The sequence below is a fragment of the Neovison vison genome, chromosome 4 (genome assembly GCF_020171115.1).
Source record: "Neovison vison isolate M4711 chromosome 4, ASM_NN_V1, whole genome shotgun sequence".
NCBI lineage: Eukaryota > Metazoa > Chordata > Mammalia > Carnivora > Mustelidae > Neogale > Neogale vison.
In genome coordinates, this window is record NC_058094.1 from 16,062,053 (window position 1) to 16,089,673 (window position 27,621).

Genomic DNA, 27,621 nt, shown 5'->3' on the forward strand with positions numbered 1-27,621 from the left:
GCAGCCGGAAGGGCGGGACGACGGCGACCACTTCCGCTTCCGCCGGGGCGGAGCCGGCGCTGCAGACATGAGTCGCTTCAAGTTCGTGGGTAAGCGTCTTCCCGGTTCTTGGCCTTTTTCTGACCACCGAGGGACGTCGCTTACCGCGGCTAGGGGCCCAGGGCTTGAGCTCTCCGGCTTTCTCAAGTGGGAGAGGGCACTCAGTGGGAGAGGGAGCGGGGAGGTTTCTGGGTACCGTTAATATTCTGCTCGGCCTGGGTGCTGGTGTCACGGTGTGCTGTGTGAAAATTAACGAGCTGTGGAAGTTGACTTATGCTCTTTCAACATACGTGTTGTGTTCGGTAAAAAGACAGCCAAAGCAGACCCAAAAAGGGCCCCTCACTGTGTTCCCCTCCATCCCATGTGCACCTCCCGCACCTTCTCTGTGTGGGAGAGGATGACGACTTCAAGCCATCCGTTCATTCACTAATTCGTGCGTTCACATCCAGTTATTGCGCGCTCCTGGGGGCCAAGCACCGGCCTAGGAATACAGGGTGCAAAGACCCGATCCCCGATCTGCTGGCCTGGTGGGGAAACTGAAGGGTGTAAATTGTGGGGAGGATAGCAGTTTTGTTCCTTGTCAAGTACAATAATCTGTTCACCCTCGGTAGAAAAAGGGGGAAAATGCGACAGGAACCCAAGGGGTAAGAATATTTACTACCAGCCCCATGGAAAAAGCTGGGGACATGGTGAGAACTAGAGTTTGAAGGGTAACTTGGGACTCAAAGGTCTGGCCAAGTTTACTTCTACTGTGTGTAGGATGGAGCTTTGCTGAAGCTTTCAGCCTTTCTTCATCAAGTAAATCATGGAGTGCCAGTTATGTACCAGGAACTTTGGGCTGTGCCTTACAGGAGTTAGTAAAGTTGGGTGTGATTCTTGTCTTTGTGAGGTTTCTAGCTCCTTGAAGGTGGGAAAGGGCAATGATCACATCTCTGCTTTAGTCAGGCAATCCTGATAGTTACTGTAGGTTTTGTGGGGGAGGGGAAGAGACGGGGAAACATTTCCCAGCCTGAGCTAGGGCAGGGGAAAAGGAAGAGGGAAATGGGAGAGAGGTACATATGCAGCATTTGGCAGCTGTGTTTATGGCAGTAAGGGAGGGTGAACAGTCAGAGATGACTCAGGGTTGGGATAAATACCTAAATATGAAATGGAAGCATGATTAGTTTGGCAATGGGTAGGAGACATAGCGAGATCCATGTGGATTAGGTTAAGTTTGAGAGTCTTATAGGACATCCAGCTGGAAACGTTTACTGGGCAATTGGAAAAGTAGTCTTAGATCTGAGAGTTATTTTAAGCGATATTTTTTCCAAAGACTTTGTGCTAACTTTATGGAACTATGAAATATTCGAGTGGTGCAGTTATTTTTCAGACTAGAGAGATATGGACTGTCAAAGCAGGTGCAGGGGAGAATGTTTTAAGTGCCACAAAAGAAAATTAAAAATGCTGTGGGAGAGCCTGGGGTGAGGTTGGGCTGTAGTCCTTAGTAGCTATAGACATTTCCAAGCATGTCGTCTGTCCGCTTCTCCATTCCAATCTGTGAGATGATTAGTGTGGGGGGGTGGGCTAAGGGCCATGAAACATTCCACAAGGGAAAGACAACTTATTATTTATTTTTGATATAAAACTAAATCCCTGCCTCCAGTCATGTCTCCTTAAACCCATTGTACATACAGCCTTCAGTGTGGTCTGTGTAAAAAACAACTACAGTTTTCTTCTGCTTCAGATCCTTCAGTTACTGTGCTCAGGATAGTTGAAGTATCTTGACACAGCATGCAAAACCTTTCCGTGTTCCGTTCCTGCCCTCTGTTCAAGCCTCATCGCTTTCATCTTTGAGAAACACTTGCACATGCTGTTTCTTGCTTTGGACAAAGTTTTAGAGCTGCAGTTTGGGACCATAATGTCACTTTACCACTAATATCCCCCTGACTACCTTCATGCCTGGTTGATTTTTTACCTCTTCTTTCAAACTTCATAACTCTACCCTTTGACACATTATTTTATAATTACTTATTTATGTGTCTGTCCCTTCCACTAGACCACACTCTTAAAGCAAATACTCAGTAGTGTTTGTTTCCCGGAAACTTAGTACAGTGATGATCAATGGAAATAGGAATGAATGGTAAAACAACATATGTAGTTTTAGTACCATGGTGGTAAGAAAATTGATAAGGAATTTGAACCTTTCAGTAAGATAAGTTTGGAAAGCCTTCTTAAAGAAAGTGGGTTTATTTGAATACATTTTAGTCCTACTCTCCTGAGATAGCCAGTGTTAAAAAATTTTAAGTATAGCCTTCCCTAGTTGTTGAGTAGATTTATGCACAGGGGGAAGCATATTCCAGGGGTGGTAGGGATAGCAGCAGTAGTGTGTAACTCATGATGCATTTACATTTCTTTGGATGTTTTGTATTTACCTTTGAAATAATATAGTGCCTTTTTAAAATTAAGATATTTTATCCCCTAAATCTTCCAAAATGAAATTGATACTCCAGGAAATCTCAAACTTTACATACTCCGTGGAACAGCCATAGTTTTCGTTTATTTGTTTGTTCTTTAGAGATTGGTTTATTTTAGAGAAAGACCACACGCGCTTGCACGAGCGCACGCTTGCTCAAGTTGGGGGAGGGGCAGAAAGAAACTGGGAGAGAATCCTCAAGCAGACTCCCTGCTGGGTGCGGAGCCCCAAGTGGGACTTGATCCTAGGACCCTGAGATCATGACCTGAGCCTAAACCAAGAGTTGGATGCTTAACTGACTGAGCCACCCAGGTGCCCCAGGCACCCCTAGTTTGAGAAGCACAGCTTTCAATGATTCCTATTCTAGCAGTTCCCCACACCCCTCCATGAGCCAATGAGAGAGCAGCTGGTAGTAATTAGTAGCATCACTGTCTCTTTGGGCTATCCAGCTTTTAGGTCCGTAAGATTAAAAAGTTGGCTTTTTTGCAACAGGATTCTGATCCTGCCCTGTGGCTCTAGAAGCAGACTGGTTGGGGCTTTTGGTTACCTTTTTTGTATAATTCCATTTCCCTAGGGTTTGGATCATATTTCCTATTCCTTGTCTTTGATTCCCTTAAGCAGCCTAGTCATTCATTCATTTTAAAGTATTTACTGAGTCTCTGCTGTTGCCATCAGTGTGCCAAATGCCAGGAATCAGTGGTGGTCAGAAGCTAGGTCACAGTCTCCTAGTGGAGACAGCCTCGTGAGTGCACTAATGACTTTACCACAGTTACTAAGAAGAGGGCACTGAAGAAAGGGAGCATGGTTCTCTGGGTATTTGGTGAGGAACAAAACTTAGTCTAGGAGGTCAGAAAAGGTTTCCTTGAGGAAGTGACACTTGGACGGAGCTCTGAAAAATTGAGTTAAGTAGGCAAAGGCAGAAGGTTCCAAACAGAACATCCTGTGGCAAGAGGGTACGTGATACTTATGAGGAACTAAAAAACCGACCAGTGGGTCTGTAGCGGCGAGAAATGGGGAAGTGACTGAGGGGGTGGAAGGATGGTATAGAATGAGCTAAAGAGATTAGCAGAACCAGGGTCCTACCGTGTTAGGACTTTGGTTTTTATTCTAATAGTGAGGAGTATGGTTAAGAGTGTCATGATCTGATTTGTGACTGAAAGAAACCTTGGGTCAGGGGAAGAACAGAACAGCAGGGGTAACAGAGTGGCTTTGGGGCCTGAGTTGACTGGAGTCTTAAGGTAGAGGGGGAGACGGAAAGGAGTGCACAGGTTTGATAGATTGGGAGATAAAATCCACCTACGTGGTAAGTACATCTTGAGAGAAAAGCTGATGTCTTAGATTGCCTTAGTCCATTTGGGCTGTTACAAGGGAATATTGCAGATTGGTGGCTTAGAAATAAGAAATGTATTTCTCACAATTCTGGAGGCTGGGAAGTCTGAGATCAGGGGCAGTAGCATGTTTGCATCCTGGTGAGGACCCTCTTCCTGGTTTCCAGCTGCTGCCTTCTCACTGTCCTCATGTGGTGGAACAGGCAAGGAAGGCTCTCTCTGGAGCCTCTTTTATAAGGTGGTCATTTCCAAAACTTACTAAGTCCAGAGCCACATACTTGGATGCCTGTAAGTTTTGTATCTAGTCCAGCACAGAGGTTGGACAGCTTTTTCCTTAAAGGGTCACGTAGTATATATTTTTTATTTTGTGGACCATATGATCACTATCACAAATACTCTGATCTTGTCACTCAAAAGCAGGCATAGACACTATATGAACAGATGGGTGTGGCTGTGTTCCAGTAAAACTTTTTGGATTCTGAAACTTGAGTTTCTTATCATTTTTATGTTTCACAAAACCCTACTATTCTTTTGATTTTTTTTTTCCCCCAGCTATTAAGGAATGTGAAACTGTTTTTAGCTCAGGGGCAAACAAAAATAGGTGTCGGTCTGCCGTTGGCAACAGCTTGCCACCCCCTTGATCTAGCACATTTCTTCCCTCGTGGCACTGTCTCGGAGAAGCACTGGCTGGTGGCCGCACAGAAGTCTGTCTTTAGGATTTGTCTGATTGCTGTGTGCCGGTGTGAAGCTTGTCCTTTCATTTCCTGTGTTTTCTGTGAAGTTGAAGTTCTATCTGAAGGGTCAGCAAATCTGAAATAATTTTAAGTGCCCTGTTTACTGTCCATTCGTATCCCTAGGTCCTAGGTGACTGTGATAGGACATGCTTCCCTGAGCCCAGTGAGGCATCAGTTTGGAGATGTGGTTTTGTTTTTGGTCGCAAGTAGTTTTCCACTCTGTTATGCGAAATAAAACTTATTAATACTGGAAGTGGTTTTTAACAGTAAAGCAGTTACTGCTTTTAAACCCAGCCAGTTAAAGAAAAATTATGGAAAAGCAACATCACTGATTCTTACAAGATTACACGCCATTAAATGTATGACTCCTCAACTCCCCCCCCATCAGAAGTCCTTTTCTTCCTTGTCTTTTTTTGTATCCCATGCTCTCCTCCCATCTCTTAGTTTTTCAAGCGATTTCAAGCTAGAAATTGATTCTTCTATACTGTTTTTTTTTTTTAAAGATTTTATTTATTTATTTGACAGAGAGAGATCACAGTAGGCAGAGAGGCAGGCAGAGAGAGGGGAAGGGAAGCAGGCCCCCTGCTGGGCAGAGAGCCCGATGTGGGACTCGATCCCAGGACCCTGAGATCATGACCTGAGCCAAAGGCAGCGGCTTAACCCACTGAGCCACCCAGGCGCCCCTGTTTACTTTTTTTTGAGTTTGTTGACAACACAAGTACTTGTGATAGGAACTTTTTTTTTTTTTTTTTTAAAGATTTTATCTGAGAGAGCGCTCTTGAACTGGCAGAGGGGCAGAGGGGGAGAGAGAGGAAAAGAGAATGTTAAGCCAACTCCGCGCTGAGCATAGAACCCAACATGGGGCTTGGTCTCACAACCCTGAGATAATGACCTGAGCCAAAACCAAGAGTCAGATGCTTAATGAACTGAGCCACCCAGGTCCCCCCCTGGTAAGAACTTTTTTTTTTTTTTAAGATTTTTATTTATTTATTTGACAGGGAGAAAGAGAGATCACAAGTAGGCAGAGAGGCAGGCAGAGAGAGAGGGAAGCAGGCTCCCTGCTGAGCAGAGAGCCCGATGTGGGGCTCGATCCCGGGACCTTGAGATCATGACCTGCGCCGAAGGCAGAGGCTCAACCCACTGAGCCACCCACGTGCTTCTGGTAAGAACTTTTTAATTGGAAAGGTAGTATTCCTTATTATAGCTTTATTAGGACATTTTGAACAAGTTAAATGAGTAGGATTTTGAGTGGCTTTATTTTCATAGTTACATCATGAGTTAGGTATAAAAGGATGGACTCACTCTGGCTATTGAATAGTGAATTGAGAGTGTTAACCACTGAAGGTGGTATGCCATGGTCGCTAATGTTGACGGAAATTCCGTGTGGTACTGGCATGTTCAGAACGTATAGGGTGCACAGTAATAACAGTAAGTACATTTTACAAGGCTTTTATTGTGCAAAGTGCTTTCACTTGATTTTCCAGTTTGAGCTACATTTCATCCCTGGAAGGAGAAATGTTATGCCCTATTAGTAGGGAAACTGAGTCCCAGAAGGGCTTCCGATTTGCCCAGCATCATTCAGTTTATTCATCATAATGCCAGGAATTCTGACTCCAGAGCCCATTCTTTTTCCATAACTGCATTTCCTCCATTTCATTATATTTCTTGGGACGTGCTTACAAATTTACACTTTCTGGTGATCAGTTTGAACTTTTTTTTGACCCATCCGTAGTGACCTGTTAATGATCCTAACCACTTGCAGGTGTTTGCTGGTGAGTAGGTGGATGGGCAGTGGGAGGCCCAGAGGCCAGCCAGTATAGGAGAGGGGAACTTCTTAGAGAAACAGGAGTGACTCAGTGTCCAGAAGAAGAACTTATTTGCCTCTGTAGAGGAGGGAAATCTTCCTCTTACCCTGTTAGGTTCTGTGGCTGGTCGAGGAATTAAACTGGCATCAGACATTAACAGGAGAAAAGCATAGACATTTTTTATGGATATGGGAATCTTCAGAAGGAAAATGAAGCCCCAAAGAAGCCATTAGGCCCAAAAGCAAAAGTGGCAACTTGATAAAAGGACTTAAGTTGTGGGACAATGACAAGGAAAAGTATGGGGAAACTAACGGAAGATGAGAGTTATTTGGGTCTGCTTGTACAGATTTGTTTTGACATTGACTCCGAGTCTGGTGATAACAATATTGCAATGATAACAATATTCTTCCATTCTTGATATAGGGAGGATGTGTCTCATGGGAAATTTTATGACCTACTTTTAGTTACCATGGGGGGGAGAGCAGAGAGCCTTGCCTGCATCTCCTCTTTCTCCAGTGCGTTCAGTTCAGAATAACCGATATGCCAAAGTGGCGTATTTTGGGATGGTATGTTCTGACCCCCTTCACCAAACCTGACTAAGGTGAAACATTCTCTTCAAGGTAGAAAGCGGCTCTAACAGCTGGCCAGGGAATACACTCCAAGCAAACCATATGTCCGAAAGAAAAGGGCCAAGGGCCGTAAGTCAGACTTCTTGCAGCAGAGGGAAGAAACTGGTGGCTGAGCCAGTGTAGGATATCCCAAAGCCTAAGGCTCACCTGCGTCCAAAGCTGAATACAGACTTTGAACTCCACTGTGACTTAGGGCCTGAAGGACTGACCCACATCTAGAATTGGGTTCTAAGAGGCAGTGGTATCACCTTGCATTGGCTTCAACCATATCAGCCTCAGTACAAAGTGCTGAAGAGTGATTCCACGTCTGGTCCAGGGAGGGTGAGACAAGGACATGGGAAGGCTTCAGAAATTGTGCCCCCAAGCTCATCTTCAGTTCGCCTTTTAAAAATTATTTTATTATTATTTTTTTAAAAAGATTTTATTTATTTATTTGACAGAGAGAGATCACAAGTAGGCAGAGAGGCAGGCAGAGAGAGGGGAGGAAGCAGGCTCCCTGCTGAGCAGAGAGCCCAATGTGGGGCTCGATCCCAGGACCCTGAGATCATGACCTGAGCCGAAGGCAGAGGCTTTAACCCACTGAGCCACCCAGGCGCCCCTAGTTTATTATTTTTTAAAGATTTTATATATTTGTTTAAGAGAGAGAGTGAGGATTGGGCGGGTGGGAGGGAGAGGGACAGGGAACTACAGACTCTGTAATGAGTGTGGAGCCTGGTGCGGAGCTGATCTCAGGCCCCTAAGACCGGGACCTGAGCCAAAAATCAAGAATTGGACACCTGGGGCGCCTGGGTGGCTCAGTCAGTTAAGCATCTGCCTTCAGCTCAGGTCATGATCTCGGGGTCCTGGGATTGAGCCCCAAGTCAAGCTCCCTGCTCAGCAGGAGTCTGTTTCTCCCTCTGTCCTTCTTCCCGCTTATATATGCTCACTTGCATGCGTGCGCTCTCTCTCTCTCAAATATATAAATAAGATCTTTAAAAAAAAAAAAAGTTGAACACTTAACTGACTGAGCCACCCAGGCATCCCTCCATTCACTTTTAAAATAAGTATCATAAAGTTTACTTGCTAGATGTGCTTGCTTTTGTTTCCTTTGTTTTTCACTTTATTTTCTAGTAAAGCAATTGTTTTGGAAAAATACTAATCTCTTTGTTGCACAAAGGGGAAATGAGTAGAAGAAATACAGACCAAGCCTGTGCCCCTAACCATCATCCGTGGTGGGTGATTGTAGATGGAGCCCTGTGAAGGATTTTTCTAGGCAGGAAAGCCTCTCTTCTTTTCCCTGGGTTCCCTTTCTCAGTCTGCCTTTTGCCCCATCTAGTTTCCTTTCCTTAACTGGAAAAAAAAAAAATGGATGCTGAATTCTTATGATCTGGGCCATTCCACTGACCCCATATTGTATTTATTGTAGTCAGTGTTCGTCTGTTAATGGTCCATTAAAGGGTATGGGGTGTGAATTCATCTTCTACCCTCTATTGGCCTATATACTGTTGCTGAAATATCTGCCAACTTTTCTGCATTGTGCCTTTCTTTAGCTTTTTCCAAATGCCTGGACTACTCTCCCTACCATCTCCTAGATCAGCCAAACTCCCATTCATCAGGTCACGTCTGTCTTCATGTGGAAGCAGCACAGCTTACCGAGGGCCAGCTTGGCAGAAATCAGAACATTCCAAGAGGAAGCTGAAAGTAAGCAGAAGTAACTTAAGGGTCTGTAGGCAGGCATGTGTCCCCTTGCCATCAAGAACTTGGAGATTCTCCTAGTGCTAAAGCTAAAGGGTGTGTATTTTAAATAAGGAAGGTATTATTATTATTTAAAAAAAATATTTTATGTATTTATTTGCGAGAGAGTCAGGAAGAGCACAAGCCGGGGGAGAGGGAGAAGCAGGCTCCCCGCTGAGCAGGGAGCCCAGTGCAGGGCTCCATCCCAGGACCCCGGGATCTCGACTCAAGCCAACAGCAGTTGCCCAATTGGCTGAGCCACCCAGGTGCCCCATAAGGAAGGTGCTACTGTTGCCCGTGGCCAGTGTGGTCTGACTTCACATCCTGTTATGCCCCTGGTTCCCTTGCACTCTGCAGCAGGATTTATCAAGAATGGCAGTTGATGTTGCGGGTCAGAGAATCCCTTCTCTGGGAAGCTGTCCTGTTCATTGTAGGTTTCCAGCAGCATCCATGGCCTCTGGCCTGGACGCCAGTGACTCCCCTCAGCTGCGCCATCTAGAAGTGAACACAGACATTGCCAAGTGCTGTGCAGGGGTGTAGGTTAGAAGGAGAAGGAGCTGCAGGATGGCTCTCCACTAAGGACCACTGCTCTGTAGGCACGATTCTTCCTGTGCCCAGATCCAGCAGGTGCCTACACCGGTCCATGCTGTCCATGCTCTTTCCATCTGTCAGCTTGTAAGCTTGAGCTCTGTTGAAGATCCGCCTCTGCTGGGAGGCTTGTCTCGTTGTCTTTGCCAGAACTGTTACTGCCCCCTTTCTGTGCTCCCAAGCACGTAGCAATTCTTTATAGACTTAACACGTTTAGCGCTCCTACTGTGTGGCAACCATTACGCTGGGTTTTACGAACATAGGAATAAAGAAAAACCTTCCTGCCTTGTGTTGCTTAGTGCACCATATTATCACAAAGGGTATTTGTAGTTCCTGTAGCGACCATGAATTCCTGGAGGGCAGGGACCATGTGTTGGGTCTTAGTCCTTTCCCCTCACTCATTGCATAGTAACAACACAGATTTGGTCTTCATGGTATTTGGTGAATAATGAAATAATTTATTCTGTTCTCTGAATCTCTACTTACATTAGCCCAGTTCGGGTTCTTCTCATTGTAAATATGAGCTCTTGCCTGTTTCCAGATGAGATATACTGACTCCATTTGCCCCCCTTCAAATCCCACCTTCTCCAAAGATACCAGAATGAGATATCTTACCACCTCTGCGTACAAGCCGTCTGTGCTTCTAGTTGCAGCTGGTATTTTAAAGACGAATATCTGTAACCTAGCTGGGTCTGGACTTCTCAGGGTCTGGACTTCCCTCCATTTCTCTCCAGATAGTTGTCCACAGTCACTGCCATTTCACATGCAAGATGCATTCATTGCTCCTGCTTCCTCTGTCTGCAGTTTCCCCTCTTCTACTGAGTAACTCTTACTTACCCTGTAAGATTCAGTTCAGAGATCCCTTCTTTCTGGAAACTTCTGGGCCATCTACCAGACTAGGTTGGGTGTTCCTCATCTGTGTCCCACAGTGCCAGTGTCTACTTAAAATTATTTCTTCACGTTCTGTTAATGGGTCTGCCTTCCCAGTTCTGCAGTGAGTTTCTTGAGATGTAGAAATCTGTCTTACTCATCTTTTCATCCCAGATGTCTAGCACAGTGACAAGTGGTAGGCACTTAGATTTTGTTTGAGTGAATGAAAAATTTAGTAACAGGAGCTTTTATTTAACATAGAAGTTTAAGGTAGAAGCTCTTAATAATTAATCATTTATTTTTGCTTTCCACAGATATCGGTATCAACTTGACAGATCCCATGTTCAGAGGAATTTATAGAGGAGTTCAGAAGCATCAAGGTAAATGTTTCTTTTATTAAGATGAATAGTTTTCCTATGAAGACAAGTTGTCTGCCTCAAGGAGATCAGGAAGCATAATCCACTTTACAAGGGAAATATTAAGAGGATTTATTATGCATCTTAGACGCATATAGTTTTAAACTATAAACAAAGGGAAACATAAATAAGCTGCTTAGGTAAATAGCGACCAGGAGCATTTGTAAAGCACCTGTAATGACAGTGTTACCAAGGCCACCTTCTCTGAGGAAGTTTATCATTTCAAATAGAGAAATGCATAAAAGCCAAACAACAGTTGATGTCTAATTACTCTTTTAAGCATTGAACATTAGGGTACATAATTTAAAAATCAGGTGCAGTTGAACATCACTGTAGTACCTCGTCTTTTGGAAATGTTTCCAGCTGATCAGCTGGAAATGTTTTCAGCTGAGTGACAAATATGGGTCAGGAGCAGGCGGGCTGCTGCCCAGCTTCCCTGTCTTGCCTTCTCCCTTTCCTCCAAGTCCTGCCAGAGCCCAGATGCCTGTGGTGTGGGTGGGGATAGACAGTAGTTTCTCAAAGGTTGATGGAAAGCTTAGCCAAAAGCAAAATAGCTTGTATTTCTCACACAAATTCATTCAAAAAGCGTATTCCGTCAGCTGAAGCGAAGAAGCAGTAAGTGATGGTGACAACATGTTTTTGAAAGGGGAATTTCTCCAATAAACTGGTTTATAAGTATTGTCTCAAAAATTACTGTACCTGTTACTAAGTAAATGCAAACATAAAAATTTGGTTTTGTGGTCTGGGTGAAGTGGAACTGCACATTCCAACAGTCAAGTCAGAGCTGATTTCATTGCTTCTAGGTGACACTGAGTGAAAGCCTCTCTAAATACTGGGAGTGTCAGGTACCACTTTACAGAAGAAAAGTTCAGCATTAGCTTTCATAAGCCTTACCTCAAAACTTACCCTTTCTCCTCCATTTAGAAGTTTAGGTAATGTTTTTGCTTTATGTTTCTAAGATGTTAGGTACTACAGATGATTGAGTAAATTATATTCTTATTTTTGTGCCCTTGTAGCACTTAATAAATTTCATGCTCTGTGACTCTGCATGTATGTATGTGTTTATGAAATAAGTTTTATTGTCATCAGTATCAGTAAGACTCCAGTTTATAATATTTAGCAGAACTAGTTGTCTTAGTTTAAGTTCACTAATATGATAGTTTTTGTCTAAAAGAAATTTTATAGCTATTCTAGAAATAATTGAATTCTAACTAAATTTACTGTGGTAATATGAAATTAATAAGTGGATTTTTATGACAGAATTGTTTGATTTTTGCTGTCCATTTATCTCAGGCCTCTTAAAGCTTGTTGTTACTTAACAAGAAATTTGAGGGGAAAAGCAAAAAACTGTCACAAAATAAAAATTATCCTTCCTCAATGGGAATGGGAATTACAGAAATAATGTATTAACTAAAATTTATAAAGAGGTCTTTGGGAGGCATTACAGATATATTTTGAAAGGCTATAGTAAAAATAATGATTTTTTTAAAAAGACTTTATTTATTTGACAGACAAGAGATCACAAGTAGGCAGAGAGGCAGGCAGAGAGAGAGAGGAGGAAGCAGGCTCCCTGCTGAGCAGAGAGCCCAGGACCCTGGGATCATGACCTGAGTCGAAGGCAGAGGCTTTAACCCACTGAGCCACCCAGGGACCCCCAAAATTAATGATCTTTTTTTTTTTTAATTAATGATCTTAATGATTGTTTTATTTTTACATTAAAAAAAATACAGTGCCAACAAGTTTCGAACTTAAGGCAAGTGACTTAAATCATAGTGAGCAAATTCACCTTTGGTTTGAATCTCCTATTTTTGTCACTCTTCTCCCTTTGGTCAACAGAATAAAATATAATTAAATGGATAACTAGGCATCTAGTTTGCCTTATATGGGTTTCTCTTCTTTTCTTTTTGGGTTATTGCTGATTATTATTATATGTGTACTCAATATTGATCTGGTATTTTTGGGTTTTTTTGTAATTTTCTTTCAAGAAGGGATAAGTAAGTGAAAATTTTTTTTAACCAGGATTTCTTAATGTGGGGTTTGCTTTTTACAGATGACCTACAAGATGTAATAGAGAGAGCTGTCCAGATTGGTGTTAAAAAGGTAACTTTTTGTTAAGTTTTTTTAAAAAATTAAATTCTGAAAAAAAATTAAATTCTGGTTAAGATACTGTAGAATAGAAGAGAAGGAGCTCATGCCACACTTGGCATTTGGGGATCTGTATTATCAACAAGTAATATTAGTAAGTAAATGAAGTAAAACATCAAATCTTAAGTGACACAAGCCTTATGCTTAGTTCTTTATGTGAGCAGAAGTGTGGTAAATGGCAAAGTCTCTTTGATAAAAGTGTTTAAAACCTATTTTAATTATCAGGCTTCTCAAGATGCAACTCTTAATAAATTTTATAACCTAACTTAGCATTTGTTAGAACTCAGCGGGCATCAGAAAGACCTGTATCTATCACCGAGTTTAGCTTTTACAGTATGAATATACCTTTTTGAACAACTGAGAAGACACTTGTATTTTTATAGTACTAATTTGATTATCAGGATAATTCTACTTTTTTAAGGGAGTTCTAAGCAAATGAATATTAGCTCTGTGTCAAATTCTCTGAATAGATACTCGTTTTTAATTAGTATTTAAAAAAAATACCAAGCTAGCCCACATATGCACACATAAGGTTAAGTCCCCAGTGTGGTGTCAGGAGACTTGGTTGCTGCGGCTTCTAAGTTGAATTACCTCGAGTGAGAGAGGACCCTGCTGGCTCCTGAGTTCGCAGCCCCAGCTCCGCGCAGTGGTCTCTGTTCACCGTGATAAGAAGGGATAAACGTTCCAGTATTCATTTCTCATTATGTATTCATTCTCTGCTTGGTAAATCACTTCATAAAAGGCTTTTCTGCAGACTCCGAAATACCAAGCTCCTGAATTTTCATGTGTCAGCCATGAGTAGTTTAATCCTAATTTAATCCTAGCATTTGAAATATACACACCGATGTCTCGGATGCAGTTCCTAATTGGAATCTAACTTAGTGTCCTGCAGTTACGTTGTAGTAATGAAAAGCACAGTTACGGCCGCACACCCCTGGGTTTCAGCCCCAGCTTCGCTCTTCAGAACTTCGTAACATGGGTGCTTCTCTCTCTAGGCTTCAGTTTTCGCATCTGTAATTCGAGAATGATAATAATGCCTAATTAAGGGAGTTGTTGTGAGAGTTAAATAAAGCTGGGGTGCAAAGCACGTGGTATTGTACCCGTGTAAATACCCTTTTCTCTATCAGGTTTGTGGTGGAAGCCACCACCATCCTGGTGTCATCATTGTGACCTGCGAGGGGAAATTACGTCCTCTAGCCTTGTCCTCATTTTTTCATCTATTTGGGAAAGTTATAGATAAAACAAAAGGTAGACTTGAATAGGAATTATTTTACAGAATTGAAATACGAGATGAGGGCACCTGGTTTTGTATTAAAGCATTAGGTGGTGTTAGTAAACTGTCACGTTCTCTCAATATTTTTTTTAATATCTTAACACCCTGTGTTTTACAAGCAATTGAGCATTTAATAATGGCTGCGTTCCCTGAATAGATACTCAGTGCCTATTATATTAGAAACTTAGGTTGCTCTGTAAAAACATCTGTTCATCTTTTGCACTTCCTCCTGTTTTCTCTTGAGGCCCATACCTAGAAGGAGTTTTTCATTTTAGCTCAGTGACTCAGTGACATTTGAAGGGAGGTGCTTAAAAAAATCTACATCAGCGTGCTTAGTTCGTCCCTTCTTTCGAAGGACGCATGCTTCAGCAGCACTGCCTCAGTACCTGGCACCCACACATCGCTCTGTGTAACATTCTCCTTTTAATACAGTCATTCTCACTGCTGGGGGACCCGGAGGGCTATGTCTTTAGAAGCCTGCTTTCTGCCAGGAGCCATACATTTCCTTACAGAGAATTCAATATGTGTTAATTCAGCAATGGTCAAACTTTTGGTCTCAAAACCCATTCACGTTCTTTAATATTCCTGAAGACCCAAAGAGCTTTTCTCTTTGTGGGTTTTATTTGTTAATATTAAAAATTAGAACTAAGAAGAATATAAAATATCTATTAACAGGGGTGCCTGGGTGGCTCAGTGGGTTAAAGCCTCTGCCTTTGGCTCAGGTCATGATCCCTGGGTCCTGGGATCAAGCCCCACATTGGGTTCTCTGCTCTACAGGGAGCCTGCTTCCTCCTCTCTCTCTCTCTCTGCCTGCCTCTCTGCCTACTTGTGATCTCTGTTAAATAAATAAATGAAATAAAAAATATATATATGTATCTACTAATAGTAAACCATTATATAACTAGCATATTTTTTATGAAAAATAAGTATTTTCCAAACCAAAAAATTGTAGTGACGTGAGTGGAATTGTTTTGTCTTTTTTTTAAAAACATGTCTTGAATGTCTGGCTCTTAATAGAAGACTCCAGAACTTGGGTATCTGTTTTTGCAGTCAGTCTGTTGTGCTGTTACCCATCCTGTAGCCTCTGGAATATTTCCTTGCACCCTTGGGGCCGAGTGAGAGTGAAAAAGACAAATAGCATCTTAGAATTATTATGAAAATAGTTTTGACCTCACATTACCTGGAGGTTCTGGGACCACACTTGGAGAACTGTTGAATCTCCAATTTAGATGAACAGAATTCTAAATTCAGAAGTCTCTAGTTATTCAGTCTTTCATAATGTGATCTCTGTCCTTAAGGAGCTCTTGATCTAACAGGAAAAACAGACATGTGAATCCTATTAGTGGGTAGTAGTGATACATTCTGTGTTGCATTTATGCATGTGTGTGTGGAGAGGGGTGGTTGGGGACCACTTGAAATAGGAGATGACCTTTCAGCCACATTTTAAAGGAAGGATAAGTGTGTGATAGTCAAAGAGAGAGGAGCATTCTGGAAAAAGGCAGCAAGAAGGCATGTTTGGGAAACTGTGGTTGATGCCCTGTTCAAGTAGGCTTATTTTCTTTCTTTCTTTTTCAGTTCATGATTACAGGTGGAAATCTGCAGGACAGTAAAGAGGCACTACATTTGGCACAAACAAATGGTATCCTCATATTCCTTTTACCCCAGCCCCCCCACTCACCCAAAATAGGAGTTGAGTTATTTTGAAGAAGTCTTTCTAAAAACTGCCTCAGGTGTAATACAATGGATTGTGACTGTCGAAATAACAGGAAAACAGACTGATTGCAATGGGACATGATTAAAATGAAGGAATTCTGAGTGCCCACCGGTGTTATCAGACGTTTGCTTAAACCCTCTCTCTCACATACTTAACCATTATTTTGATTATTTTAAGGTTAATGAGAGTTTAAGTTCACTGGGTATACAGTTTAGCCTCACAAATTCCTGATGTAAGATTTTTCTATGTTGTAATGTGCTTAAGATGTGAGTTGCTTTTTATTTAAACTTTAACTGTGAAGGATCATTTATTAAGTATTTATCATGCAGACCATTGTTTTAAGACCCCAGGAATGCAAGTAATAATATATAATCTCTCTGCTCACTTTATGTTCATGCATTTTGCAATTATTTAAAATCTGTGAAGTTTTCGAATTGGTTCCTAAGGAAATCCTAGTTACAGAAAACCTCTCCTTATCTGGTATTCATTTTACCTAACTTATTTTGGTTTTGGGTTTTGGCATGCGTGCTTTTGTGCTAGACATTGAAGAATTAGGCATTCCATGTTATTTTTCAAAATATTGATTTACTTACTAAAAGTTAATTTTTATGGAAATCTTTCTAAAATGCATACTTCTTTTCAGGATCTACTGTCACTTTTTTTTAGTGATTAAGGTAAAAGTAGTCACCTTCCCAGATGCCTCTGGGGATATAAGAATCTTGTCTTCCATACTTTTTATTCTTTTTTTTTTTTTTTTTTTTAAGATTTTATTTATTTATTTGTCAGAAAGAGAGAGAGAGAAAGCACACAAGCAGGCAGAGAGGCAGGCAGAGGCAGGGAGAGAGGCAGGCTCCCCGCTGAGCAAGGAGCCCGATGCGGGACTTGATCCCAGGGTCCTGGGATCATGACCTGAGCCGAAGGCAGCGGCCTAACCCACTGAGCCACCCAGGCGCCCCCATACTTTTTATTCTTGAAGAGAGACACTTTTAAACATTCTTGAAGCTCCCTTGTCAGCCCTCTTCACTCCTCTTCCCATACCTGTGCCTCCACTGCTTTAAAACTAATGCCTCCTTTTATGTGTAAACATCCGCAGGAGAGGCTAAAGAAGGCTCCCCGCATCTCCCTGGCTTCAGGGGCAAGCCACTCAGAAGCCCTTTTTGACTTCATACTTGTGTTCCGTGCAATCAAGTGAGCATGATCTCCAAATAAGTGAGCTTTATTTTTTATTGGAAAAACAAATCCCGGGGCATCTGGGTGGCTCCATCAGTTACACATCTGTCTTTGGCTCAGGTCATGATCCGAGGGTCCTGGGATCAAGGCCTGGTGTTGGGCTCCCTGCTCAGTGGACAGCCAGCTCCTCCCTCTTCCTCTGCCCCTCTCCCCATGCTCGCTCTCTCTTTCTCTCTCTCTCAAGTAAGTAAATAAAATCTTAAGAAAATGAAAAAAACAGGTTCCCTTTCCATCTCTTTAAGTCATCCTTTTTGTTTGTTTTATTTATGTATTTGACAGGGACAGAGACAGCAAGAGAGGGAATATAAGCAGGGGGAGTGGCGAGGGGAGGGAGAAGCAGGCTTTCCGCTGAGCAGGGAGTCCCATGCAGGGCTTGGGCTCCATCCCAGGACCCTGGGATCATGACCTGAGCAGAAGGCAGCCACTTAAAGACTGAGCCACCCAGCTGCCTCTAAGTCACCCTTTTTAAGGGGAAGAAATATATTTTGTTATGTTAAATACATGAAACAAGACAGTGATGTGAATAGTGAATATAAAAGATATAATTAGGTTGTGACATTTCATTCTCCATGAAATTGTTTTATTTTCCATTCTGCAGGACTCAGTAAATACCAAACTTTGGAAAGTTGAATTAATTCTTTTTACCAATATGTTAAAGGCAATTTTCATATTTATGTCCTGCTTTGTTAAGCTATTCCAAAAATTATCATATGATTAACCATATGCAGTTCTTGTAGTTCAAATAGTTTATGGCTATTATTAAAAATTAACCAGTTGAAATTATTTGTTCTGTCATTTTTGCATGTTAAGTATAATATGAAAAATATTTTGAAAATAATCCTAAGATACTATTTTGTGCTAGATATGTTTTTCAGTACAGTTGGATGTCATCCTACAAGATGTGATGAATTTGAAAAGAATGACCCTGATCTTTACTTAATGGAGTTGCTAAATCTTGCTGAAAACAATAAGGGGAAAGTTGTAGCAATCGGAGAGTGTGGACTAGGTAAGTGCCAACCTAGCCCTGTTACAGTGACTTTGAAAGTGATTTGTTCTGTACAAGTTAATGAGTTATTTATTTATTTATTTATTTTGTCTTTTAAAGATTTCGACCGACTGCAGTTCTGTCCCAAAGATACTCAGCTCAAGTAAGGAAATTTTTTGACTTTAGTAATTATCGTAAAATCAGAAGAGTGATTTTTTTAAAAATTGCTTTTATTTGTTCAGAATGTAGTTGGATTAAGCATCAGGATTAAGCATTTTCCCTTTGTATATCAAAAGTGAAGTGAAAAAAATTCCATGCATACTTGCATGGAATTCACAAGGGATGGAAGCATCTAGTTCCCAACTGATTAACCATCTAACTTAATTTTAATGGTAGAATTTAGGGATGAGTTTTACATGATGGAGACTTTTGTTGTTCTTTTCCTTATGACTGTATTCATGCAGGAACCATTCCAGTGGAATGATTTAAGAGCAATCAGTGATATAAAGGATTTGAGAGCAAGAGGTATTAGAAGGAGATTATAGGATCAATCATCAAAGTAGGAAAAACCTACTCTTGCTGCGCTCTGGATATTGTCAGCTTAGAACGTGAGGGTCTTTTCATAGGAGCCATGTGGAGAGTGGGAGCTTCTCAGAAAACTCCAAAGTTCCCAACCTTTGTAGACTTCCTACAACCCACTGCCTACACCTTTAAGTTGGAGTCAGCATACCAGTGGGTAGTGTGATAGGCCAAAAAGAAAAAGGAGCTCATAGACTTAATTTAAGTCTATTAATGAGCATTTTGTTGCATTTCGGAAACAATGTATTCGTTATCTAGGTGATAGAACATTAGACTAAATCCTCTCAGAGCTGTTCAGTGATGTATGATGCTGTGGTTTTCCGGGACAGTCACCTGATGATGGAGGATTATTAAATCCTAAACCTCTCTTGACTATCTTTTTTTTTTTTTTTAAGATTTTATTTATTTATTTGACAGAGAGAGATCACAAGTAGGCAGGGAGGCAGGCAGAGAGAGAGAGGAGGAGGAAGCAGACTCCCCGCTGAGCAGAGAGCCCGATGCGGGACTCGATCCCAGGACCCTGAGATCATGACCTGAGCCAAAGGCAGCAACTTAACTAACTGAGCCACCCAGGCGCCCTTGACTATCATTTTTATAGGTCACTCACTTACCTTAAAAGTTCACATACTCACATTTAAATTGAAAAATAGTTGGCTGCTTGAGTTTGGTAGGTGAAGCCCACAGATCTTAATTCCTCCACCTTAGAGTCTGTGTTTGGCCAAGATGAAAGTCGTGAAGCAGACGGATGGCGGGGGTGTGACAGTGATCCTCTGGTGGTAGGACTTTGATCCAGATGCATTCAGACTGATTCTAAAATGCAACCTACATACTTGAAACTCAATTTTTTTGTCTTAATGAAAACATTGATAGTTCTGTTTCACTGCTCTGAGGATACTCCAACCATTAACTTAAGATCAGAACTTAAAACAATACATATAGCAGGATGTAGTTAATGCTTGAACACAGATGCCAGCTGCCCAGGTAGTAATCTGTACTAAGAGTTTAAACTCAGTGCTCGTTCAGTAAATGATTACCAAGTGCCTCCTCAGTGTAATACAAAGAATAGGCTTGGTTCTGATGCCTTTATACATAAGAGAGGACATAAGTAATTAAAATGGGTTGGAAAATGCTAACAAAAGGTGAGCAGGGGGAAGTAATTAAAATGGGTTGGAAAATGCTAACAAAAGGAGAGCAGGGGGAAGGACTTTCTGGGGGAGTCAGGGAAGGCTTTGCTAATAAGGTGAGGCGATGTGAGCTAGGCGTCTTCCAGAGGAGATAAAGCTAAGGACAAACTAAAGTATGGTACAGATTTTAAAAAGATGGGCAGTTCAGTTTGAGATTTTAAATTCTAAAACATCAAATGATTTAGTAAAAAACCGCAGCAGTAGGAATCCCATTTGGTTTGTTGTTAAAACAAATATCCCTCGCCACACCACACCCCCACGCCCTGTCCTCTGCCGACGCTCCCTCCCTGCACACACGGTGCTCTGTACTTGTTTCAGCATTCCTCACGTTGTCCCGGAATACATTCATGTCCCGCCTTCCTGTCCCACAACAGATGGTGTCTGACTTCTCTGGGGGCACATACCAGCCTCACTCGGGGGCACATACCAGCCTCACTCGTGCTGTGGTGCCCAGAGCGCCGTGCGAGGTACCCTCCGAGCCTGGCGGGTACTCTGTAAGTGCTCACTGAGTTTTCATAAGGAGAAAGGGTCTTTTTGATTCCTGGAGAGCAGCGTGGAGTAAAAAGCCTATAACTCAGCTTTTACTATTGGATCTTTTCTTGGAAGAATTTTGATTTTGAGCTGTCCTTTTATACCATCTGAGACAACCAGAGTATGATTTGGTATTCTTATTGTTGTTGTTTTAAGTAAAAATGCAGTCAGGAAAAAGATGTAGGAGAAGAGAAAAATAGAAAATGGTGTGATGGATTAGTAGGCAAGACAGAACTGATGTGCAGTAGACACAGTGGCCAAAGAATCCCGAGGCCTGCTGGTAAGTGAGGCAGATTGTAACTGTGCGGAGTGTTCTCAGAGAATAGACAGCTTTGTGTTTGAACCCTAACTGCCTTTGGTGGCTGTGTGTCTGTAAATCTCAGTTTCCTCATCACTGAAATGGGGATAATACCGCCTATCTTTCTCAACATTCGGTATGTAAAGCGCATCATAGTAACAGGCTTGGCGCAGTTAGTGCTCCAGAAATTGCGACTGTGGTCGTAATCTCAGAAGTATTTTCATCTTAAAGAAAATACAGACTATCTTTTTCTTTGGGGTTTTTGAAAAGCATTTTTTAAAGAGCAAAAAACCCAAAAGGCATGAAAATAAGGAATAAGCCAGACTTTGCTGTGGGAGGGTTACCCTTGAGGCCTGGGCTCTCTATTCAGTGTCTGCCCCGTGCTCTATCCCCTTTTCTTGCTGCAGGTTTAGAGCTCAGTTTACTTGAGTGGGAAGAATTTGCTGTGGGATTTTTCCGGGGCTTTAAAATGTTAATACTGTGCAGGTCTGTTCTAGAAAAAGAAATCAAGCATCAGACAAGATTTCAAAAGAACCGTTTGGGGATTTAGGGAACCCCAGCGATGAGAGAGTGAGGCTGTCCTTGCCATAGGCCAGTCCAGAGGCTCTGGGCTTTTGGGAGTTGCCTCAGTCTTAATTACTAACAGCTACTCACAAGCTGACCTTTTCAAGCCCTTGTCCTCTGCTATTGTTGACCCTCAAATGTAAGAAGCAGTAATAAAGGCAAAAGCAAATTACAGCTTCACTAAAGTGAGCAAATCTAACTCAAGTAAACAGCGCTTTTTCATTTATGAACTAAGAAAAAAAAACAGTAAAAGAAGCAGAGAAATCTCTTGATAAGGGCCAGTTTCTGCTGCCCTGTAACTTAACGCTATTTCTAGTTAGGATGGTGGGTTTTTTTCTTTAAAGACAACAGGTACTTCATGTCAAGCCCTGGTTATCCTCAGTCTGGGTCATTAGGAATAGTTGGCCTCCTTAAGACACCTAGCTAGCTTGAGTGTATAGACCTTTCTTTTCTCATATGCAGAATAATGGAGGCACGTTGCTTGAACATCTGTTATTTTCACAATTTGTACTTTTGCCTGCTGTGATGGGCAGGCTTATTCCCAAGGGGATCATTAGATTCTGTAAATCTGTGGTTCAGTTGTGTGGCTTTGTACATAGAATTGTGTGTGAAAGAAACTATCCGCGTAGGTGGGGAGCGTGAAGCTGAGAGTGTGCGGTGTGTAGCCAGAAGCCAGATCCATGGTAAAGTTTACGTAATGACTGGAGCACGCTTCATTGCTGACATTTCAATTTCTGTAGAGGTTATGGAAATAGTGACTTTTCTTTAAAGATTTCATTTCTGTTTCCTGCCCTGTGAAATTTCAGCACTTTGTTAACTAAAATTATTTTTGCTTACTGTAGCAGAACCTGAAAAGGTGATTTAAAAGCCTAAACACTGGGAAACACTGGGTAATAAAGACAAAAAACCCACCAAAATTATGAAAACTCTTTAAGAAGTGCACTTATGTGTCTCATTTGAAAATTTAGCATTTTCAAGAGGACAAAGGGGTACTCCAGGAAAATGATTGTCTTGTATTTCAAGGGGATAAGATGGAGGAATAGATAGCAAAAGAGATTTAAACTAAACACCTAGAAATTATTCCCTAAAATTAAGGTGCCTAGTAGAGGTAAACTCCTGTAGGAGAATAAGACCCTTACTCTCTGTAACTCCTAGTTTCATTCGAGCTGCATGAGCTGAGTGAGAATGAGTGAGCCCCGCGCTGTGTGAGACGACCGGGAACACGCACCGTGTTGCATCCGGCTATTTTCATTATGCTGTGGGACCAGAAGAAGCTTCTTGGAAATGTCACAACTTTTAGTCATTTTGGCTGAAACCTGGAATTCGAGCACTCAGTTTCTGGGTCCAAGTTTGTTACAGTGTGTTGTGATCTTGGATGAGGTCGTACATCCTTTGGCACTAGCTCTTGTCCTGTTCAAAGGTTATTTTGTGGATCAGATGAGATAATGGTATGTGGCACTTGAAAAACCTTTTTATAAAGTACTCTCTAAATATTCACAGCTGTCGTTTTATTTATTTATTTATTTATTTTTAAAAAGATTTTATGTATTTAGGGGCGCCTGGGTGGCTCAGTGGGTTAAGCCTCTGCCTTCGGCTCAGGTCGTGATCTCGGGGTCCGGGGATCGAGTCCCGCTCAGGCTCTCTGCTTGGTGGGGAGCCTGCTTCCTCCTCTCTCTCTGCCTGCCTCTCTACTTGTGATCTCTGTCTGTCAAATAAATACATAAAATCTTTTTTAAAAGATTTAAAAAGTTTTAAAAGATTTAAATAAATAATAAAAAGATTTAAAAAGATTTTTAAAAGATTTAAAAAATTTTATGTATTTATTTGACAGAGAGAGAACACAGCACGGGGAGCAGCAGGCAGAAGGAGAGGGAGAAGCAGGCTTTCCACTGAGTGGGGAGCCTAATGCGGAGTCGATCCCATGACCTTGGGATCATGACCTGAGCTGAAGGCAGATGTTTAACCGACTGAGCCACCCAGCTGCCCCACGGCTGCTATTTTATCATGTAGTTTTTATATCTTTGAAAAATAGAATGTTTCAGTTTTTGTGCTATTTACATTTATTTAATAAATCCCTGCATCTAGTGGTAGTAATTCCTTATATAACAGAACATGGAAAACACTGAGAATAAAGCTGTGCCAGGCTCCTGGCTGCAGCGAATTGACTTCCACTGATGGTGCTCAGCCAGCTCTCGCGGCAAGAGGCTGCTGGTGTGTTCTTCCCTTCCAACACGTGCTGCAGGGAAGGGATCCCACGGTTGATGGGAGAGTATCTGCTTCATTTTCTGGGGTTTGGTGGGAAAACCTAGTTAAAAGTAATCATTTGAGGGGCCACCTGGGTGGCTCATTTGGTTAAGTGTCTTCCTCCAGGTCAGGTCATGATCCTAGGGTTCTGGGACTGAGCCCTGTATAAGCTTCCTTGCTCCTCCTCCTCCCTCTTCTGCTACCTGTCCCATCCCCTACTCATGCTCTCTCTGGCTGTCTCTCTTTCTCTCAGATAAATAAAATGTGTAAAAAAAAAAAAGTAATTATTTGAGGAACAGCTCCCATCACTGGAAACATAAACATTATAGCTATTTCTAGTGATCAGTAGTAAAGTGCTACCTAATTTACCCAGTAGTTATAATGGAAAGCTAACCAACATTTTTGAAAATAATTTTGTAATCCCAGAAAATGATGTGTCCTTTTCAGGAAGTTGTGTGTTATAAAAGCCTTTGACTAAGCCAGATGTGTTTTAAATGTCTGAGTTCACTACTTCTGTCCTATAATCTCAAGATCATAAAAGTCCTTTAACTTAAAAATATTTAACAATTATTTTTTTCACACTAAAATAGAATTAACAAGGATATTTTTTTGGCATCATACAGATACTTTGAAAAACAGTTTAAACTGGCAGAACAAACAAAATTACCAATGTTTCTTCACTGTCGGAACTCACATGCTGAATTTTTGGGTGAGTTAAAGCTAAAATCTCATTTAGAATTTAAGAATTTTGCAGAAGTCAAGCAAGGTATTAGCCAACAGTTGTTTGTTTTTAATTCACAGACATAATGAAGAGAAACAGAGACCGGTGTGTCGGGGGAGTGGTAAGTAGAAGAGTTGCCCAGAAGCTTCCTTGTTCCTCAGGTTGGCGAAGTAATTCAGGATCAGCAGTGTTCCTCCCCCTCTTACTGAAGGACGCATGTTTACTTTAGAATTTGTGGGCCAGATGCGATACATAAGTCACACGGATTTAATTACATTTATTTTGTTCAAAGTACAAGAATGATAGAGTTTGGTTCACAAGAAAACCCCGTGAATGAACTCGCGTTTCGGGAGCGTGGGTGGTGGTCTTTTTCTCTGCCTCTTCCATCAGCCGTTCTTCAGTGGTTTTCACTTGAAATTCTGAGCAGGGTATAAACTGATTTTAATATTTTAATTCTCACTTCAGGTTTGCCTTCTTAATTTCTCGTCAGCTGTACTCATTTGCGGTTCACCACTCTGATCCGAGACCCCTCCTTTCTGTAATTTGCTTCTACTCTAAACGCTTCTGTGTGGTCATTTCAGTCAGTTCCCATAAATGTTCTCTGCCTTAGCTCAGGCATCCAAAGCAGTGTTTTTTAAGTCTTTTTTGGATTATGGGTTCTTTTGAAAATCTGCCTAAAAACTCTCCAATGCACACATTTTCCCCTCTAATTTTGGGAGCAATTCACTAGTCTCTAGCAGAAAAGCTATTACCCAGCTCTGTAAAATCAGTCCTACTAAGTCCAAGTAAGGAAAGAGGAAATGGCACTTACACTTATGGTACCTACTCCCTGTGGGTATCGTACTGTATGCCTGCACTGTGCTGCTGAGTGTCCTCTGTATTTTCCCAGGTTTGTAGCCCTGCTTTGTGTCTCACGGACTGCTAGCGATCATGTTTTCTGCACTGCTGTGCACTTCAGTATCTGTAGTTTACTGACCCTGCAGTTTATCCTTTGGGAACTGAGAGAGGCTTAGAGGCTCTCATTAATGCCCTTGGGATTAATGGTTCTAACTCTTAGCCCATTTTTTTTTATTTCTAAAGAATTTACTTAACGGCAACAAATCCAACCTAAATGTTTGACTTTTTTCGAAAGAAGATATTGCCTGGCTGGCTCAGTGGGTAGAATGTGTGACTCTTGATCTTGGGGTTGTAAGTTCAAGTCCCACACTGGGTGTAGGAATTACTTGGGGAAAAAAAAAAATCACCGAATATAACTAATTTTCTGAAATGGTTTATGAAGAGTCTTATTTAAAATTATTTTGATGTTAATGGAGGATATATTTTCTAGTCAGCTGCAAATGCTGAGGGGAAGAACAAACTCTTCTGGGCAGCTGTATAACATGGTTCTGTTTTAGAGAAGCCCGTTTTTCGTAATGGATTTGGGACTCTGGTTGCTGTATGAACGCATTAATGACATCACTTGTTAGGTGTGTGTGTTTATTTTTATTAAAAGATTTATTATTTATTTGAAAGAGCATGCACATATCAGCGGGGGAAGGGCAGAGGGAGGGAGGAAGAGAATCCCAAGCAGACTCTGCACTGAGGGGGCTTGCCCCCATGGCCCATGAGGTCACGACCTGAATTGGAACCAAGAGTTGGCTGCTTAACTAACTGAACCACCCAGGTGCCCCCACTTGTAGGTGTATTTAAAGAAGTATTGCTTTTTTGTTTGTTTTTTAAAGATTTTATTTATTTGACACAGAGAGATCACAAGTAGGCAGAGAGGCAGGCAGAGAGAGAGAGGGGTAAACAGGCTTCCTGCTGAGCAGAGAGCCTGATGTGGGACTCGATCCCAGGACCCTGAGATCATGACCTGAGCTGAAGGCAGAGGCTTGAACACACTGAGCCACCCAGGCGCCCCTAAAGAAGTATTGTTAAGTGTGGTTTTGATTACACAAAGTGTGAAAAACTATGCTTTAATCCCTATAGTTTTGAAGGAGAACACCATCTCGTTCCTTTCTGCCTCCTGAGATATAACTGTGTAACAGTTCACGTTTTTTTAGTGACATTCTTACAACTCTTGATCGATCTTCTTAAAACTTGTCCTCTTAAGTCATCTCTCTTCTAGAAAAAAGTAGCCCATAATGTAAAAATTGAACATTTTAAGATACAATTTACATGGTTTTATAACATTTTTAACTTCATGCTTTTGCCTGAGGCTGGGGCTCCCAGCACCAGTCCCCCTCCCGGCAGCGCTGCGGAAATGCTGGAGCAGAGCCATCAGGCAGCTGGGGACAGAAGTTCTAGGCAGCCTTCTCCCCTCTTGCCTCACATCAGGGGGGATGTTGACCCATTTTAATTGTGAGATTGGATTTGAAAATAAAAACCATAGGGGCCACCGCATGTGAAATGCGCTGATCCAAAAAACCCTAATGCATCTCTACTTCTGCTTAGAAAGTTATTGGTGTCATTTAGGATTTTAAAGGAAAATTAATTAAGTAAAATTCTACCTGTATGTCCTTAGGTACATTCCTTTGATGGTACGAAGGAAGCAGCCGCAGCCTTGGTTGACTTGGATCTCTATATAGGATTTAATGGTTGGTAGGTCCTTACATTTGTTTTATATCAAGTAGACTCCTTGTTCTACAGCGAATTTCAGATATGGATTTAAATGTATTTGTTTATCACATTGATCTTGGCCTGTGAATTTCTGTTAAGTATGTGAGAAGTTAAATGATGCCATTCCTGCAAGTAAAAAACTCCATTACTCCTTTCAGTTAAAACTTGAAAGTTATATAGGGCACCTGGTTGGCTCAGTTGGTAGAGCATGTGGCTGTTGATCTTGGGGTGGTGAGTTCAAGCCCCACTTTGGTCATAGAGCCTACTGAAAACTTGGAGGTTGTACACTAACCCGGCATCGCAGTTACAGAAAACAGTTTTGTACCCAAACAGCTTGGCTTTCTCTAGCAATGCAGTCGATTCTCAGGTCATTTTATCCCTTTAAAACATGCCCGTTTGCATGTTGTGAATGCATGTACACAAGTGATGTCTGCCCCTATGACATAATCATTTCATAGATCTCTGTAGGCCAAGACAGTGAGGCTCTCAGAAGTTAAGAAACTGGTTTAAAGTAACTGATAGCGTGAGAACCAGTGTCTTCTGCCGCCACGCTCGCTGACCTTCCTGCTGGTACACCACACTAGCCTGCGTAAGCCCAGTGTGGTCTGCTGGCCCCGCTGGGTCCCTGGGCTGTCCCTCCCCAGTGTTTCGTTCCTTTAAAACTACCACCTAGCTGACTGCATTATTTTTTACTAAAATATCTCCTCGGGGAAATAGAACCATGACATTATTTGCTGTGGAGTTCAGATTTATTTATATGTCCTAGGTGCTGCTTCTGTATTTTAATGATTTAATCAGTAAACCACTATGGAAAGGAATACATGAATAATGGACTATAAAGTAGTCCCCAGCATACTCTCTACTTGTAAGTCAGCTTTCCCAGAGACGCCCACTTAGCTCTTCATCATCACATGTCTAAGTATTAGTGTGTGCGGTTCTCTGTAATTCGTCTTCTCTCTTTCCGTTAAGGAGTAAGAGCAT

The 27,621-nt window shown here is 41.7% G+C and overlaps 1 protein-coding gene across 4 annotated transcripts in view; it reads left to right on the forward strand.

Annotated features, from left to right (window-relative positions):
• The first annotated feature begins 49 nt into the window (after positions 1-49).
• Positions 50-27,621, forward strand: part of TATDN1 (TatD DNase domain containing 1) — a 46,568-nt gene continuing 18,996 nt past the window's right edge. Inside the window, exons 1-10 of one of the 4 annotated variants that reach the window (XM_044244981.1) lie at positions 59-89; positions 8,517-8,667; positions 10,473-10,538; positions 12,625-12,674; positions 15,568-15,631; positions 17,799-17,942; positions 18,042-18,084; positions 23,945-24,030; positions 24,123-24,163; positions 26,546-26,622. In XM_044244981.1, the coding sequence (XP_044100916.1) occupies positions 8,598-8,667; positions 10,473-10,538; positions 12,625-12,674; positions 15,568-15,631; positions 17,799-17,942; positions 18,042-18,084; positions 23,945-24,030; positions 24,123-24,163; positions 26,546-26,622 (641 nt within the window). In that variant the 5' untranslated portion in view covers positions 59-89; positions 8,517-8,597. Of the gene's footprint in view, positions 90-5,696; positions 5,716-8,516; positions 8,668-10,472; positions 10,539-12,624; positions 12,675-15,567; positions 15,632-17,798; positions 17,943-18,041; positions 18,085-23,944; positions 24,031-24,122; positions 24,164-26,545; positions 26,623-27,621 lie in introns of those variants that run through there. The other 3 variants (XM_044244980.1, XM_044244982.1, XM_044244983.1) reach the window with 3 other exon arrangements.